Source organism: Triplophysa rosa, unplaced genomic scaffold (assembly GCF_024868665.1).
Source record: "Triplophysa rosa unplaced genomic scaffold, Trosa_1v2 scaffold16_ERROPOS6745844, whole genome shotgun sequence".
NCBI classification, from domain to species: Eukaryota; Metazoa; Chordata; class Actinopteri; order Cypriniformes; family Nemacheilidae; genus Triplophysa; species Triplophysa rosa.
In genome coordinates, this window is record NW_026634172.1 from 109,201 (window position 1) to 124,660 (window position 15,460).

At 37.7% G+C, this 15,460-nt stretch overlaps 1 protein-coding gene across 3 annotated transcripts in view; it reads left to right on the plus strand.

The window, feature by feature from the left end:
* The window catches only part of LOC130549755 (growth arrest-specific protein 2), a 60,595-nt gene that overhangs the window by 32,925 nt on the left and 12,210 nt on the right, over positions 1 to 15,460 (plus strand). For all 3 annotated transcript variants that reach the window (XM_057327067.1, XM_057327069.1, XM_057327068.1), the window contains 3 exons: positions 6,213 to 6,276; positions 7,304 to 7,490; positions 7,613 to 7,720. In XM_057327067.1, the coding sequence (XP_057183050.1) occupies positions 6,213 to 6,276; positions 7,304 to 7,490; positions 7,613 to 7,720 (359 nt within the window). The remainder of the gene's footprint in view (positions 1 to 6,212; positions 6,277 to 7,303; positions 7,491 to 7,612; positions 7,721 to 15,460) is intronic.

A 15,460-nucleotide genomic window follows, 5' to 3' on the forward strand; every position in this document is an offset into this window, starting at 1 on the left:
CTCCAGAGAACTTGCACAACAAGGCTAAATAAAATAAATAAACTTAATAATAAAATAAATTATAGTTTAAGATTATCATTAATAATCTAATAGCATTTGAAGTTTTGTGGTGAAGACATGTCAAGAGACCGCGTCCTTCTTTATCCAGCTCTATCATCTCAGCTCTTGTCAGGTCCCCACTTCCCATTCTCCGCTCTACCATCAGGTCAGGCCATGAACTGCATCCTGCTCGCTGTGGTAACCTTGGAACAATGAGACAAGACTGGCTGAGAGTAGAGTACTGTTCTGTACTCTTTGATGCAACAAGTACATCAGTTGTGTTTTTGGTTCCGGTTGATCTAACTAATGCAGCCTAAACCCTCTGAAGATTTATATTATGGAAGAGTAGTGTATGCAAGATTAAAAAGATGCGTCTTTAGTCTAGATTTAAACTGACAGAGTGTGTCTGCCTCCCGGACAGTGCAGGGAAGACTATTCCAAAGTTTAGGCGCTAGATAGGAAAAGGATCTACCACCTGCACTTGATTTTGAAATTCTAGGTATTACCAACTGACAGGACGCCTGAGAGCGTAATGCACGTGAAGGACTGTAATACAAAAGGAGTTCATTCAAGTACTGAGGAGCTAAACCATGTAAGGCTTTATAGGTAATAAGCAAGATTTTAAAGTTAACGCGATGCTTTATAGGTAACCAGTGCAAGGTTGACAGAACCGGGCTAATATGTTCATACTTTTTTGTACGTGTAAGAACTCGAGCTGCCGCGTTTTGGACCAATTGGAGTTTTTGTAATAAGCCTGCAGGGCAACCACCTAACAGTGCATTACAGTAATCTAGTCTTGATGTCATGAATGCATGAATTAACTTCTCTGCATCTGAGATTGACAGCATATGACGTAGTTTAGATATATTCTTAAAATGGAAAAACGCAATTTTACAGGTGTTGGCGACGTGGCTCTCAAATGACAGATTACTATCGAATAGAACGCCAAGATTCTTTGCTGACGACGAGGGTTTTATGGAACATCCGTCAATAGTTAAACAGTATTCTTGGTTGTTACTTATAGCAGTTTTCGGTCCAATAAGTAACACTTCCGTTTTGTCCGAGTTCAGTAATAAAAAGTTGTTACTCATCCAGTTTTTTATATCGACTATGCATTCCATTATTCGATGGAACTGCTGTGTTTCATGAGGCTTCGAGGAAATATAAAGTTGAGTATCATCAGCATAACAGTGAAAGCTAACTCCGTGTCGCTTTATTATATCTCCTAGAGGTAGCATGTATAATGCGAAGAGCAGAGGCCCTAAGACTGAGCCCTGTGGTACACCGTACTGGACTTGCGATTTGCGTGACACCTCATTGTTTATTGCTACAAATTGAAAACGGTCGGATAAATAAGATTTAAACCATTTCAAAGCTATTCCCTTAATGCCGACATAATTTTCGAGTCTATGTAGGAGTGTGCTGTGGTCAATGGTATCGAATGCAGCACTAAGGTCTAGCAGCACCAATAACGAGATACAACCTCGGTCAGACGCCAATAGCAGATCATTTGTAACTCTGATCAAAGCAGTCTCTGTACTGTGACATGCTCTAAATCCAGACTGGAATTCTTCATTGATGTCATTCCTTTGGAGGAAGGAGCATAATTGAGTTGAAACTACTTTTTCCAGAACTTTAGATATGAAAGGTAGATTCGATATAGGCCTGTAGTTCCTTAGTTCTCTAGGGTCGAGTTGGGGTTTTTTGACAAGGGGCCTTATAACAGCCACCTTATATGCTTTAGGCACATGTCCTAATGTCAGAGATGAGTTAATAATACCAAGAAGAGGATCTATAATTTCTGGGAGCATCTCTTTCAGTAGATTTGTAGGTATAGGGTCTAGTATGCATGTTGTTGATTTAGATGATCTAATAATTTTAGACAGCTCATCTTGATCTACGGTATAAAATAATTGCATTTTCTCCTTAAGGGCGCTGTAGTTAGTTTGTTCAGCGGGTTTCACTTCTGATTGCATTGTTATAATTTTTTCTCTAATATCTTGGATTTTATATGTGAAGTAGTTCATAAATTCATCACTGCTATGCTGATATACAGGATCAGAAGTCACTGACGATTTATTTTTTGTTAATTTAGCCACCGTGTTAAATAAAAACCTAGGGTTGTGCTGGTTTTCTTCTATTAGTGATGAAAAGTAGGCGGATCTAGAAGTTTTTAGGGCTTTCCTGTATTTTCGAATACTATCCTTCCATGCTGTACGAAATACCTCTAATTTAGTTTTCTTAAAGTTGCGCTCCATTTTTCGGGCCGCTTTCTTTAGAGCCTGAGTGTGTTCATTATACCACGGTGTGGGGCTGCCATTTTTAATCTTCTTTAAACGTAGTGGAGCAACTTTGTCTAGCGTTACCGAGAAGGTGGAATTAAAATTTTCAGTGGTAATGTCAAGATCTTCAACGTTATTTCTCATGATTTGAGACAATTCGGGCAGATTATCGAGAAACGCATCTTTGGTAGTTGAAGTTATTGTTCTACCATATTTGTAACAATGAGTTTTATTTGCAGCCGTAGGCCAGTGAAGCAAACATAATACCAGATAATGATCCGAAATGTCTTCACTCTGCTGAAGGATTTTAACGTCGTCCACATTTATACCGTAAGACAGTATTAAATCTAAAGTATGATTACGAAGGTGAGTGGGTCCTGACACATGTTGACTAATGCCCATGGAGTTAAGAGTGTCTTTGAAAGCCATTCCTAAGGCATCTGTAACGTTATCTACGTGGATGTTAAAGTCACCAACGACAAGGAGTCTATCTGCGGCCAGTACTAGTTCTGATAAGAACCCACCAAATTCTTTAATAAAATCTGTGTGGTGCCCTGGAGGCCTATATACAATAGCTAGAATCAATTTAAAAAGTGTTTTATCTTTAGTATTAGGTGTTGAAACATGAAGAACCATGACTTCAAAAGAATTATATTTAGAGTTCGACTTCTGGGAAATGCTAAGAGAGTTATTGTAAAGTGCTGCGACACCTCCCCCTCTGCCTTTTAGACGAGGCTCGTGTTTATAATAATAATCTTGGGGGACAGATTCATTTAAAGCAATATAATCATCTGGTTTTAGCCATGTTTCTGTCAAACAGAGCATGTCTATTTTATGATCTGTTATCATATCGTTAACAAAAAGTGCTTTATTAGAGAGAGATCTAATATTTAGCAATCCGAGTCGTAACAGTTGATTATCTGTATTTTGTTCATGTTTAGTTTGTTTAACGTTTATTAAATTACTTTCAAGAGGTTTACGCATTATTTTATGTTTGCTAATCCGGGGGACAGACACAGTCTCTATTTTGTGATGTTTGGGAGAACGGATTACTACATGTTGTACATTTTGTGTATTCTGCGACGTGAGACGGCAAGCAGACAGTTGGTTAAGCCATACTGTCTGCTCCCTGACCTGGGCCCCAGCGAGTCAAGTTTTAGCATTAGCATTAAGACTTTTTGCCATATTTCTAGACAGGATGGAAGTCCCAGCCCAGGAGGGATGGAGACCATCTCGTTTCAACAGGTCAGGTCTGCCCTCAAAACTCTTCCAGTTATTTATAAAAACTATATCATTCTGCAGGCACCACTCAGACAACCAGCCATTTAGTGATGATAATCTGCTATAAATCTCATCACCACGATAAGCAGTGAGGGGGCCAGAGAATATTACAGTGTCTGACATCATGCTTGCGAGCTCACACACCTCTTTAATGTTATCTTTTGTGATCTCCGATTGACGGAGTCGAACATCATTTGTGCCGACGTGAATGACAATCTTACTGAATTTACGATTAGCCTTAGCCAGCACATTTAAATTTGACTTGATGTCAGGCGCTCTGGCTCCCGGTAAACATTTGACTATGGTGGCTGGTGCCTCTATGTTAACGTTCCGAACAATAGAATCACCGATAACTAGGGCACTTTCAGCAGGTTTCTCAGTCGGTGCGTCACTGAGCGGGGCAAACCTGTTCGAGACTGTAATCGGAACGGTCGAGTGATGTTTTGTCCTGCGACTACGCCGTCTCACAGTCACGAAATTTCCCAGCTGCGGGGGATTTTCAACCGGAACCGAGCTGTGTGCGCTAATGTTGCTCGCATCCAAAGTGTTTTCTATCGTCGTTAAACTCTTACTATCCTCAGATAACGATCGGATGCGAGACTCTAATTCTAAGATCTTCTCTGTCAGCCTAACTATTTCCCTACATTTATCGCATATAAAACCCTCGCAGCTGACAGAGAAGGCTAAGCTAAACATATGACATGAGGTGCAAGTAACAATAATAGGAATATTAGCCATAACTCACCGGATTTGAAGTGCAATTCCAACTTACCAAGGTTGCTCGATGGATCTTAGTATACTCGCTTAAAAAGAGAAACAGTTAGCACACAAGACAAACCAGAGGCAAGATGATATTCCACAGTGTGAGCAGAAAGCAAGCTAACACGCTATTGCTATGCTAACGTCGTTAAGTTAACTATCACTTTTGGTTTAGACTCTTCCAAGTAAATAACAGGAACAGGGTTATTGAGATATCAGGATAAGTTAGCAACGACAATAATAATTAACGATAATAAAATACACTAATATTAGAGCAAAGTGGTAAGCGCACTGATACAAACAAGCCGCCGGCAGCGATGCAGGAAAACAGGAGCGATGCAGGAAACAGGAAGGAGCGATGCAGGAAACAGGAAACAAATATTACAAAAATAAACAGCTATATTAACCTAAAGGTACAATTTGTAACAATTTTGCAGTAAAATATCCAAAAACCACTAGGTCAGTGTTATATATTTTGTTCAGCTGAGTACTTATCTCAAATGTTTCCAACTACTTGTAAATCGTGAGAAAATCGCCATTCTAAACAGAGACAATGGAGCTGTGCAGTCGCCTGTCAATGGCGTCATATCCGCGTTCCCCTTTGTTACCGCCTTTACTGACGTAGAAACCGCATGACAGTGTCGTGGACAAATGCGGAAGTAGTGTTATAGCGTCTAGCGAGCCACTAGCTTGTTTCGAGCATTCACTTATTTATGGACCACAATTATACGCAACATTTATAAAACTTTATTACTTTACCTCATCCGCTAGCATGAATTCTCGTTCCCGTCTGATTGATGGCCATCAGCGGTGGGGTTGAAGCCAACAGATCCAGTCATTCCACGCTCCTTCACAACGTCATCAAGCTACTCCATTGTTGTTGTTTTGATTGTGCGCCATCTAGCGGTATTTTTTTACAAATTGTGGCTTTAATATAATCTTTTAAAACTATGTAAGTGTTTTTTTCTTCAGTACGACTTATTAAAAAATATATTAAAAATCCAACAGTTAATTTCTCTCAAATGTACATATATTATTAGTTTATTTTAAAAAAACAAGTATTTTATTAACAAATTATATTTTTGATATATTCTAATAGAAATATTTGAGTTACTCAGATTTACTTTTTTTTTTTTTTGCAGCTTTAACATATATATATATATTTTAGTGTAAATTGTTTCACCGTAAAGTCACATTTAAACTTCTTAGAGTGTGTTTAGGGTAAGTGCTACCGAATTATCTCCAAAAGAGTATAATATAAAAAATAACTGACTGTTATAAAAATATATGTATATATCTTAATGAGCTATGCCATAAACACAGAAGAAAAACTGTTCACTTCTGACAAATCACTTCTAGAAGAGAATGTATGACAAATGATAATTCTATTAATGTTTCCCTCCTGTTTCCCCTCAGAAATAGCTAACTGAAAACATGGAGGCATAATGCTCAGGTGGGATGTTCTGAAGTGTGGTGTGTGGACTGTAGATATTATTGCATGTTGTGCCATGTCATTGGGACTTGCACTGAATCATGGGAAATGCAGTTTAAACTGGGCACCAATCCATGACAGGCATGTTGTGTTGTTGAATCACAATGTGCAGCACGTTTACTGTCATGACATCAGAGGATGCTAGCAGTCTGTGTTCACATCATGTTCAGTCACATCCACAATAATGAAGCGAAAAATGATTTCATTAGCATTAAGTGCCATTCTGTTTCATAACGTTTCATTTAATGTTTCAATCACCTGGTTCATTTCATAATCATTAATTTTAACTCTTCACAGTTTTTAGTAATGGATATGTGATTGATAAGTTTTATCTCATGTTTTATCCACTTTTCTTACAGTTTTACACAAGCAGCCTCGAGAGGTTTGTCTATGCCTGCTTGAGCTTGGGAGAATCGCATCTAGGTAGAGAATAAACTAAATGAACAGTGTAAAAATTGATTTGGAATCAGTAGGGGTGTAACGGTTCAAATTACTCACGGTTCGGTTTGTGTCATGGTTTTAGGGTCACGGTTTCGGTTCGTGCTATGTTCAGGGAAAAGGGACTACTGACAAATAAAAATAAGAACAAATAATCAAGCTACAAGTAACAGCACCAATAAAACAACAGAGCAAAGTAGAAAATAAAATAAGATACTGTATATATACATTTTAAGGTAGAAATGGATTAATGTAATCAAATAAAAGATAACATTGCATATGTACAAATGAAATAAAGATGAATCATAATTGAAGTTACAGAAGCTATTGAGTCACAAGCAGTGAGTGGTTTCCTTGACTTTTAACAGACAGCAGTAATATGATGCTGTCGCTTTAAGAGGAATGCAACAGCTCCAGTACACTGATACTGTACACATGCGTTGTTTTTCGTCTGTTTCGTCAGTTCACTTAAGACATAACCTACTATGTTTGTTAAGATAGTCGACAAGAAAGGCGTGTTGACCTACTTCGTGTGTGAATTTGCGATTCAAAGACAACTCAATATTTGCGCAATGTCTGAGACTTTACTTATGCGCGCTTCGGATCTTCTCACAGTGCGCAAGCGAGTTTTCTTGTGCATCATCTTGCACTTAAATGTTTAATTGGCAAGGCTTGAATGAGTGTAGTTTAAATAGCAACATGTGCTGTTCAGGTCTCACCTGCACTCGCGCGCTCACAACACCCGGGTGATGAAAGCATAAATGACTGTACAGCATACGTCAATCCTATTGAAATTTGTCTACGTTATTTGATTTGTTGTAGGTATTAAATGTGTATCTATTGACAAACATACATTAGCTGAACTTTGGCAGTCTGTTTTACTCATTATAATAAAACAAAAACATATTATAAATGCGTCGTCAGATTTAAGATGAGACGAACCGTTGGTGGAGAACCGTTACACCCCTAGGAATCAGTAAATCAATAATAAACATGGTTACTGTTGCATCAGGTATAAAGTAGAGCCACCTGGACTCATAAAACTGGAGAAAGAGATTGAACAGGAGGAGAAGGCACCTGAACCTCCACCTTCTCCTGTACCACCCACCTCCAATTCTCCATCCATCTCTCCGCTCAACTCTCCATTCAGCAAAACCAACTCAACTAAAAAGAGTACCGGCAAACTTCTGGATGATGCCGTAAGTAACACCTCCCTGTTGATACCTACTGCATGTAACTGTCATTGATGTTATGTTGATGGATGTTTTCCACTGTCTTACATCAGTACGTGTCAGTTTTGCGTGTACATGTGTGTCATCAGGTAAAGCACATTGCTGAAGACCCACCTTGTAAGTGCCTGAATAAGTTCTGTGTAGAAAGGCAATCGCAGGGCCGCTATCGTGTCGGGGAGAAGGTGCTTTTCATCAGGGTGAGTATAAAACACACAAAACAAATAAACTGTAAAATGAGAAACTTTAAAATTATTGTATCTTATTGACACCGTTATTCTTTCTGAATTTAGTTTAGACAAAGATTACTAGATCTCAGGGGCCTATTTGTTCTGTGACAAGAGATTGCTTCAGAGAGATATAATGGTTAATGATTATGCAGAGATTTAAAAACAAAAGTTAAAATTTTGAAAACAATTCTAGATTTGATTGGTAACCAGTTTAATGAAATAAGAGTAGGCGAGATATGATCGATCCTTCGTCTGCCTGTCAGCAACCTAGCAGCAGCATTCTGGACCACCTGTAAGCGCATTATAGAAGACTGATTTATACCATAGTAAATTGAATTACAGTAATCTAAACGAGATAAGACAAACAAGTGAATGATCTGTTCAAACTGTTTGTTAGAAAGAAGAGATTTGATTTTTGATAAACGGCGTAGGTGGAAGAAGCTTGATTTGACCACTGCACTAATTTGTTTCTCAAAACCAAGGTTTCAATCGACAAGAGCACCAAGATATTTAGCACAAGATGTAAAATAAGAAGAGAGATGGCCAAATTCAGGGGCATAGTCTTCATATGACTTTACACCAAACAAAATGATTTCAGTTTTATTTTCATTAAGCACTAAGAAATTCTGCTTTAGCCATATTTGTAGTTCGTTCAAACAATGCACCAGAGGTCCTAAGGATTCCTTGCTTTTATGTTGCCAGGGAAAATAAAGCTGAGTATCATCCGTGTGGAAAGACACTCCGTATTTCTCAAAAATAGCACCCATCGGAAGCATAAATATAGAAAATAAAACGGGGGCGAGGATTGAGCCCTGAGGCACCCCACACAAGCAAGTGGGTATGAGGATAACCTGTGTTGGCCAATAGAGACACAAAAACTCCTATTTGTTAAAAAAGACTGAAACCATTTCAACACCGTGCCCCGTAACCCCACACAACTCTCCAGCCTAAATCAGGATTTTGTGGTCAACCATGTCAAATGCAGAGCTTAAGTCTAAGAGCACCAAAGCCACAACATTCCCTTTATCTGTTTCTAATAGAATATCATTTACAACTTTTAAAAGTTCTGTAACAGTTAGGATGCTACCTTAGAAGGCGTCTATCTGTGAAGGCAATATCCTACATAGCAGACATACATCAAACATGTGATGCTCTTTTAGCATTTGGAACCTAAGACTAGGGCTGTCACGATTATGAAATTTGGCTGACGATTAATTGTCTAATAAATCATTGCGATTATGACGCTTAATTGTCTGTTTTAGAGTTTTGACTTTTAATTCTCATACATTTTTTATTCAGCTTTGAAACGACCATATTGTTCTGAATATAAAGACTATGTTCTTTTTCTTGAAAAAACATAGGAAAAAATTGGGTCATCATACTTAAGGTTTAGGCTTTTACCTGTCAATAATACAACCGCCAAATACTTGTAAATTGATCAGGAGTGAATTTAAGCCACCATTAAAATGCTATCAGTCATAGAAAAGCTTCTAGTCTGTTTTTTTTCTCACTTGCAAGACTACAATAAAAGTTTACTTCTATGTTAATGAGATTTTGGTAGACTGGTTTTCACACTGAAATAATATTAAATTGTACTGCAGGTTATTTTTATGGTATATGTTTTAGTTTTTTTTTAAGTGATTGTTTTGTGGTGGGACATTTTACAAGTATTACCATGCTTTAGTTACAATATATACAATAAAATATGCAATATGCAGATGCATTACAGCTCCCCCTAGTGTCTTCTATAGAGATGTGCAATAATTGCGGTGATCTGAAACCATCGCTATGAGGTCAAACAATCGCGATGAGACGATTATTTAATAATCGTGACAGCCCTACCTAAGACGGCAGTGCAGTGTTGCTTCCTATAACGTTTTTAACAGCATTCGTGTCTTAAAATTCCGCTCATTAGATTTTGAAACATAACTTTCATTATCCGCTGCAGTGTGAACACTTTCAAAACGCTGGTAAACTCATGCACACAACGCAGTGGGGCATCCCATAACAGCAGTGACCCCTCTAAGTGAAAAATAGTGATTAGTGAGATGGGCATGGTCACCATGGGAACCTGTTACTTAGCAACACGCGACCAGAAGACCTGAAAAGACTTTGTATCCGAGCATCCCCATCACTCTAATCTGAGCTGTAATACACCAATAGCTGCTCTCATGAGTGTAGATAAGAGAGAGAGAGTGTGTGTTTTGGTTCATTAAAGAGCATCTCGTCATTCATAGCTCGCCTCATTATTGTGTTTTCACTCACTAAATAAGCAAAGACTGGAATTGTTATCAGGTTGTAGAAAAACCTACAGTAGTTGGCTTGTAAATCTTTAATGAGATATTGTCTCATGTTGTTTCATGGTCTTAGCAGGATGGGAATAACCATAAACTCTAAAAATCAGCAAATAGACAAACTGTTGTTTTTGGAACTTTGTATGTGATTTGGTGTTGGTCCAAGGTGATCTTCCAGCAAAACCAGGTTGATGCTCTACTAGGTTAAAACCAGGTCCACATTGCTGATCATTCACCAGTTTAGATGAGCTGTGAACCATAAATGACTGTAAAAAACATTTAAAACCAGTATGAGTACCATTATTTCCCAGTAGGGTTAGATACTATTTTTTGTGCAGTTTTTCATAACATTGAGAATTTTTAAGTAAAGATGGAAATGGGATCATTATTTGAAGAGTTTATTTCCAAAATGAGATGACTCTGTTTTTAAAATAAAAAAAAAACATGTTTTTATTGTGCGTTCCAATTATTATCAATCAAACTGCATTTTTTTTTATTTAAGCCATAATACCTAAAATAATATACAGCTAACTAACACAATAAAACACAACATAATAAACATGATTTTTTTTTAAAAACTGAGTTCTCTTTTTGGAAATGAACTCTTCATTTGTACTGTGAGGTGTTGGTCAACCCCTCTAAAGTGTTGTAAGTGATGCTCTTTAGGGCAAAGATAACTAAACAGTACAGTACAGTAGAAGCATACTAATAATCACCCAGAATACCCTAGCAACCACGTAGCAACCACCCACTATGTAACATTGTGTCTGTGAGCACATGATTTTCTACAGGATCTACAGTAGTTTTTTAATTATTCATATCTGACAATCGTGTGTAAAACTGAGACCTGTTAAACTTGTTTCTGTAAACTCGGTTTGCACTCAACTCAATTTCATAAATCTCATAATCCCACAATTGTAGCGGATTTCACCCAGCCCCAAAAATAAATCACCGACTCATCTCTCTTGATCACCTCTTGATCACATCTGCAGTTTATTTAAACAAAAGACACACACACACACATCCTCAGATCAATGGTCTGTCAGATGACTCTCTCTAGTCACCGGCTGAACTGAGCGAGAGTTTTTAAATACTGCAAAACCCAAGTTTGCATAAGAATCTTATTTTCCAGTGTTGCATTAACCATAATTCACAAAAAAACATATTTAACAAAAAATTAAATGACAACCATACAATTAACCCAATATATGCTAATATATGATAATGTTTATCAAATATCTCTGTGTCATGTGATCACGAGGCTGAATCCAGCTTCTTATTCGCAGGTTCGTATTGACGCTATCCTCACAACCTTAAAAGACGCGACTCTTTAATTTTCCGGTTTCTTGTTCACGCTCAGTTTAGGGACCGTCTAGATTTTCTCTTATTCGCTTTTTTTGCTTTTGTGTCTAAAAAAGAGCAATGAACAGTTTCTAAATATTAATAACACTGTGTGTGCGTGTGTGTGTGTTCATGTTTGTATATCCCGGTGGGGACCTAAACCTGAATACACGCCAACTCAATGGGGACTCGTGGGGACCAAAATTGAGGTCCTCATGGGCAAAAAAGCTTATAAATTGTACAGAATGATATTTTTTTTAAATCTAAAAATGCAAAAAGTTTTCTATGATCTTTATGTTTAGGGGTTGGGTTAGGGGTAGGGGATAAAATATACAGTTTGTACAGTATAAAATACATTACGCCTATGGACTGTCCCCACGGAGATAATAAACCAGACATGTGTGTGTGTGTGTGTGTGTGTGTGTGTGTGCGTGTACGGGGATAGTAAACCAGACCTGCGTGCGTGCCTCGATTTTCTCTTATTAGTTTTTTTTGCCTTTGTGTCTAGAAAAGAGCAATGAACAGTTTCTAAATATTAATAACACTGTGCGTGCGTGTGCGAAGAGAGGTTGCTATGCTGGCTGTCTGGTGCAGGCATAACAAGCCTGAGCTGAATGCCCTTTGAGATGATAGTGGACTTCATGAGGAACCCTCATCACTCCCTCCCCTTACTATTCTCAATATCACTTTGGCTGAACAGATTAAATTATGTTTATGTTTGTAAAATGCACAGTATGAACCGTTTAATATGCAGTACTAACTGCAGTAATTAACTTATCCTCTTACATCTTATGTATTTATATGCTGTGCATTTATGTTTTTGTTTTTTTCCTATTTTTTTTGTTTGTGCGTGTGTACAGTTGGCAAATAAAGCTCGTTCTGATTCTGGTTTATAGTTATTATAGTTATACAAAGACAAAACGATATGACAACAGTTCAATTTACCATTCAATATACTAGTTATTGATTACATATGGTGCTCTTGGCTAATTACATGCACTAATTACTTTACATTAAAATACAGATTGACATTTCTACTCCAGCATTTTTAAGTTATGGATCCATGAAGTTGGCATATGTGTCAATACTGTTCAATGAGACATTGCACTTATGGCCCATTTTGAGGGGCTTTATCTCAGTTGTCTTTGAGGGTGCTTTAAAAATGTCAAAGGTAGGTTATACCCAGGTTATACCCAGCAGAGCAGTGCAGTGTTGGCTTGCTCACCGGGAGACTGCATTTATTTATTCATTTGTTTATTAGATATTATTTATTATAATGATCTTGCTTGGTCTATAAACACCATGCACTGTGCTGTGTTTTACCTTTCTGTGTTTTTCTAATTTGCTCCTGTAAAGCTGCTTTGGAACAATGCACATTGTGAAAAGCGCTATATGAATAAAATTGATTTGAATTGAATTGAATTGTCCTTGGCTACCACCATGCAGAAAAGCAAACAGTTTTACTGTAGCATTTTAAAGTTATGGACCCATGAATATGGCATGCGTGTCAATACACGTCAATGGGTCAAGCTGCTACATCTCAATAACCCTTAAGGGTGCGTTGACAGTTTCACATTACGGTTATACCCAGTGTCCTTGACTACCACCTAGCCCAAAAGCAGACATTTTTACTGTAGTGTTTTAAAGTTATGGACCCATGAAGTTGGCATATGTGTCAATACACTTCAATGGGTCGGTGCACTCATGGGCCTTTTCGAGTTGATATATCTCAAGAACCCTTAAGGGTGCGTTAAAAGTTTCATATTGGGCTTATACCCAGTGTCCTTGACTACCACTAAGCCAAAAAGTAGACATTTTTACTGTAGCATTTTAAAGTTATGGACCCATGAAGTTGGCATACGTGTCATTTACACTTCAATGGCCCGTTGCTCTTATGGCCAATTTGAGGTGCTACATCTCAAATACATTTAAGGGTGCGTTGAATGTTTCACATTGGGGTTATACCCAGTGTCGTTGACTACCACCAAGCCAAAAAGCAGACATTTTTACTGTAGCAATTTAAAGTTTTGGACCCATGAAGTTGGCATTCGTGTCAATACACTTTAATGGGGCAGGTCACTCATGGGCCATTTTGAGTTGATATATCTCAAGAACCTTTAAGGGTGCGTTGAAAGTTTCATGTTGGGCTTATACCCAGTGGCCTTGACTACCACCAAGCAAAAAAACAGACATTTTTACTCTAGCATTTCAAAGATAAAAAAATGAGCTATTGCATTAAGTGCTTTTGCATGTATATGTGAGAATGCACACACACACACACACACACACACACACACACGCATACACGCACACACATACAACTTTTCCAAAACGCTTAAATACCATTTTACCTACCATTGTTTTGGGGCTGTCAAAAAACATGAATACATAACCTTTTAAAAACACCAAGAATTAAACATTTGACCAGTTATTGTAAGACTTTTGTACTACACTATTTGTTACTTAGCACCTTAAGAAATACTTATCTCTTACAATTTCACTCCAAGCACAAGCAGGAGTACCAAACATACTAAAGTCTTAAATAATATGAGGGTGAGGTTCTCAACACAAAGAAACATTTCAGCAGAAAACATGGTTACAAAAAATTATTAAAATAATAACAAAAAAGAGTACTAGACTTTTCCCCAAATATTTTTATTATATGTTTTTGATTATACCTTTTTATTATATGTTATTATAAGTTTGGTTTAGAAAACAAGAATATAATTCTATTGAACATATTTTACTCATTTCATTTATTTCGACCAAGGCACAGAATAATTTTTCACATTGTGTTTTTATATTATTCACACTATTATAAGTCTTAGATTACTTAGTGAAAATGTCATGTCTATATAGGCTATGTGTATGTGTTTGTTCATTCAATACAATGACTTTGATGCAACCTCTGTTTTATACACACACACACACACACACACACACACACACACACACACACACACACACACACACACACACACACTATAATACTGAAGATTCTTGAAAAATATATTTGACATTCTACATAGTAAACAGTCAACTTTTCAGCACCCTGGACAGAAATCATGGCAAACCTTTAGCATTTACATTGAAAGGAACAAATTACAAAATATTTTAATTTTTTACCGATAGATACCTTAGGATAGCCTCAATGGCAAGCACAGAAAAGTCGGACCCAAGAGCAGATGAGATATCACAAAAACTTTGTGTCAATAAGGGGATAAAGCAAAGGGTAAACTCAAAAGAAAGACCGAGCTGGGCTCAAAGAGTCCACTGGGCGAGTCAGAGAGGAATTCAGGCAGGCAAGGGGTCAGCCGAGGTGGGTACAGTGTCCAGGACAGAAGGCAAGCTCGTATAGTCCGAAGCAGGTAAGGGTCAATCGAGGCGCAGACAGAGCCCAGGGGGAAGAGCAAGCTCGTTATCCAATCTGGTGGAGGTCTAAATGGTGGGGAGAGATACGAGTCCGAGCGGCCGAACAGTCCAGGTAACTCCAACAAAGGGCAAAGAAAATATCGAACTACAACTAGAAAACTAGATTAATAAGGTACACAAAAATGACGAACTAGACTTAACAATAAGGAGCGAAGCAAAATAATCAATGCAACAGCCACGACAGAGAGAACAAGAGGGGAATATAAAGGTACAGTAAAAATGTCTGTTTTTTTGCTTGGTGGTAGTCAAGGACACTGAGTATAACTCCCATGAGGAACTTTCAACGCACCTTTAAGAGTTCTTGAGATATATCAACTCAAAATGGCCCATGAGTGCACTGCCCCATTGAAGTGTATTGACACGAATGCTAACTTCATGGATCCATAACTTTAAAATTCTACAGTAGAAATGTCTGCTTTTTGGCTTGTTGGTAGTCAAGGACACTGGGTATAAGCCCAATATGAAACTTTTAATGCACCCTTAAAGGTTCTTGAGAAATATCAACTCGAATTGGCCCATAAGTGCACTGACCCATTGAAGTGTATTGACACGTATGCCAACTTCATGGGTCCATAACTTTAAAATGCTACAGTAAAAATGTCTGCTTTTTTGCTTGGTGGTAGTCAAGGACACTGGGTATAAC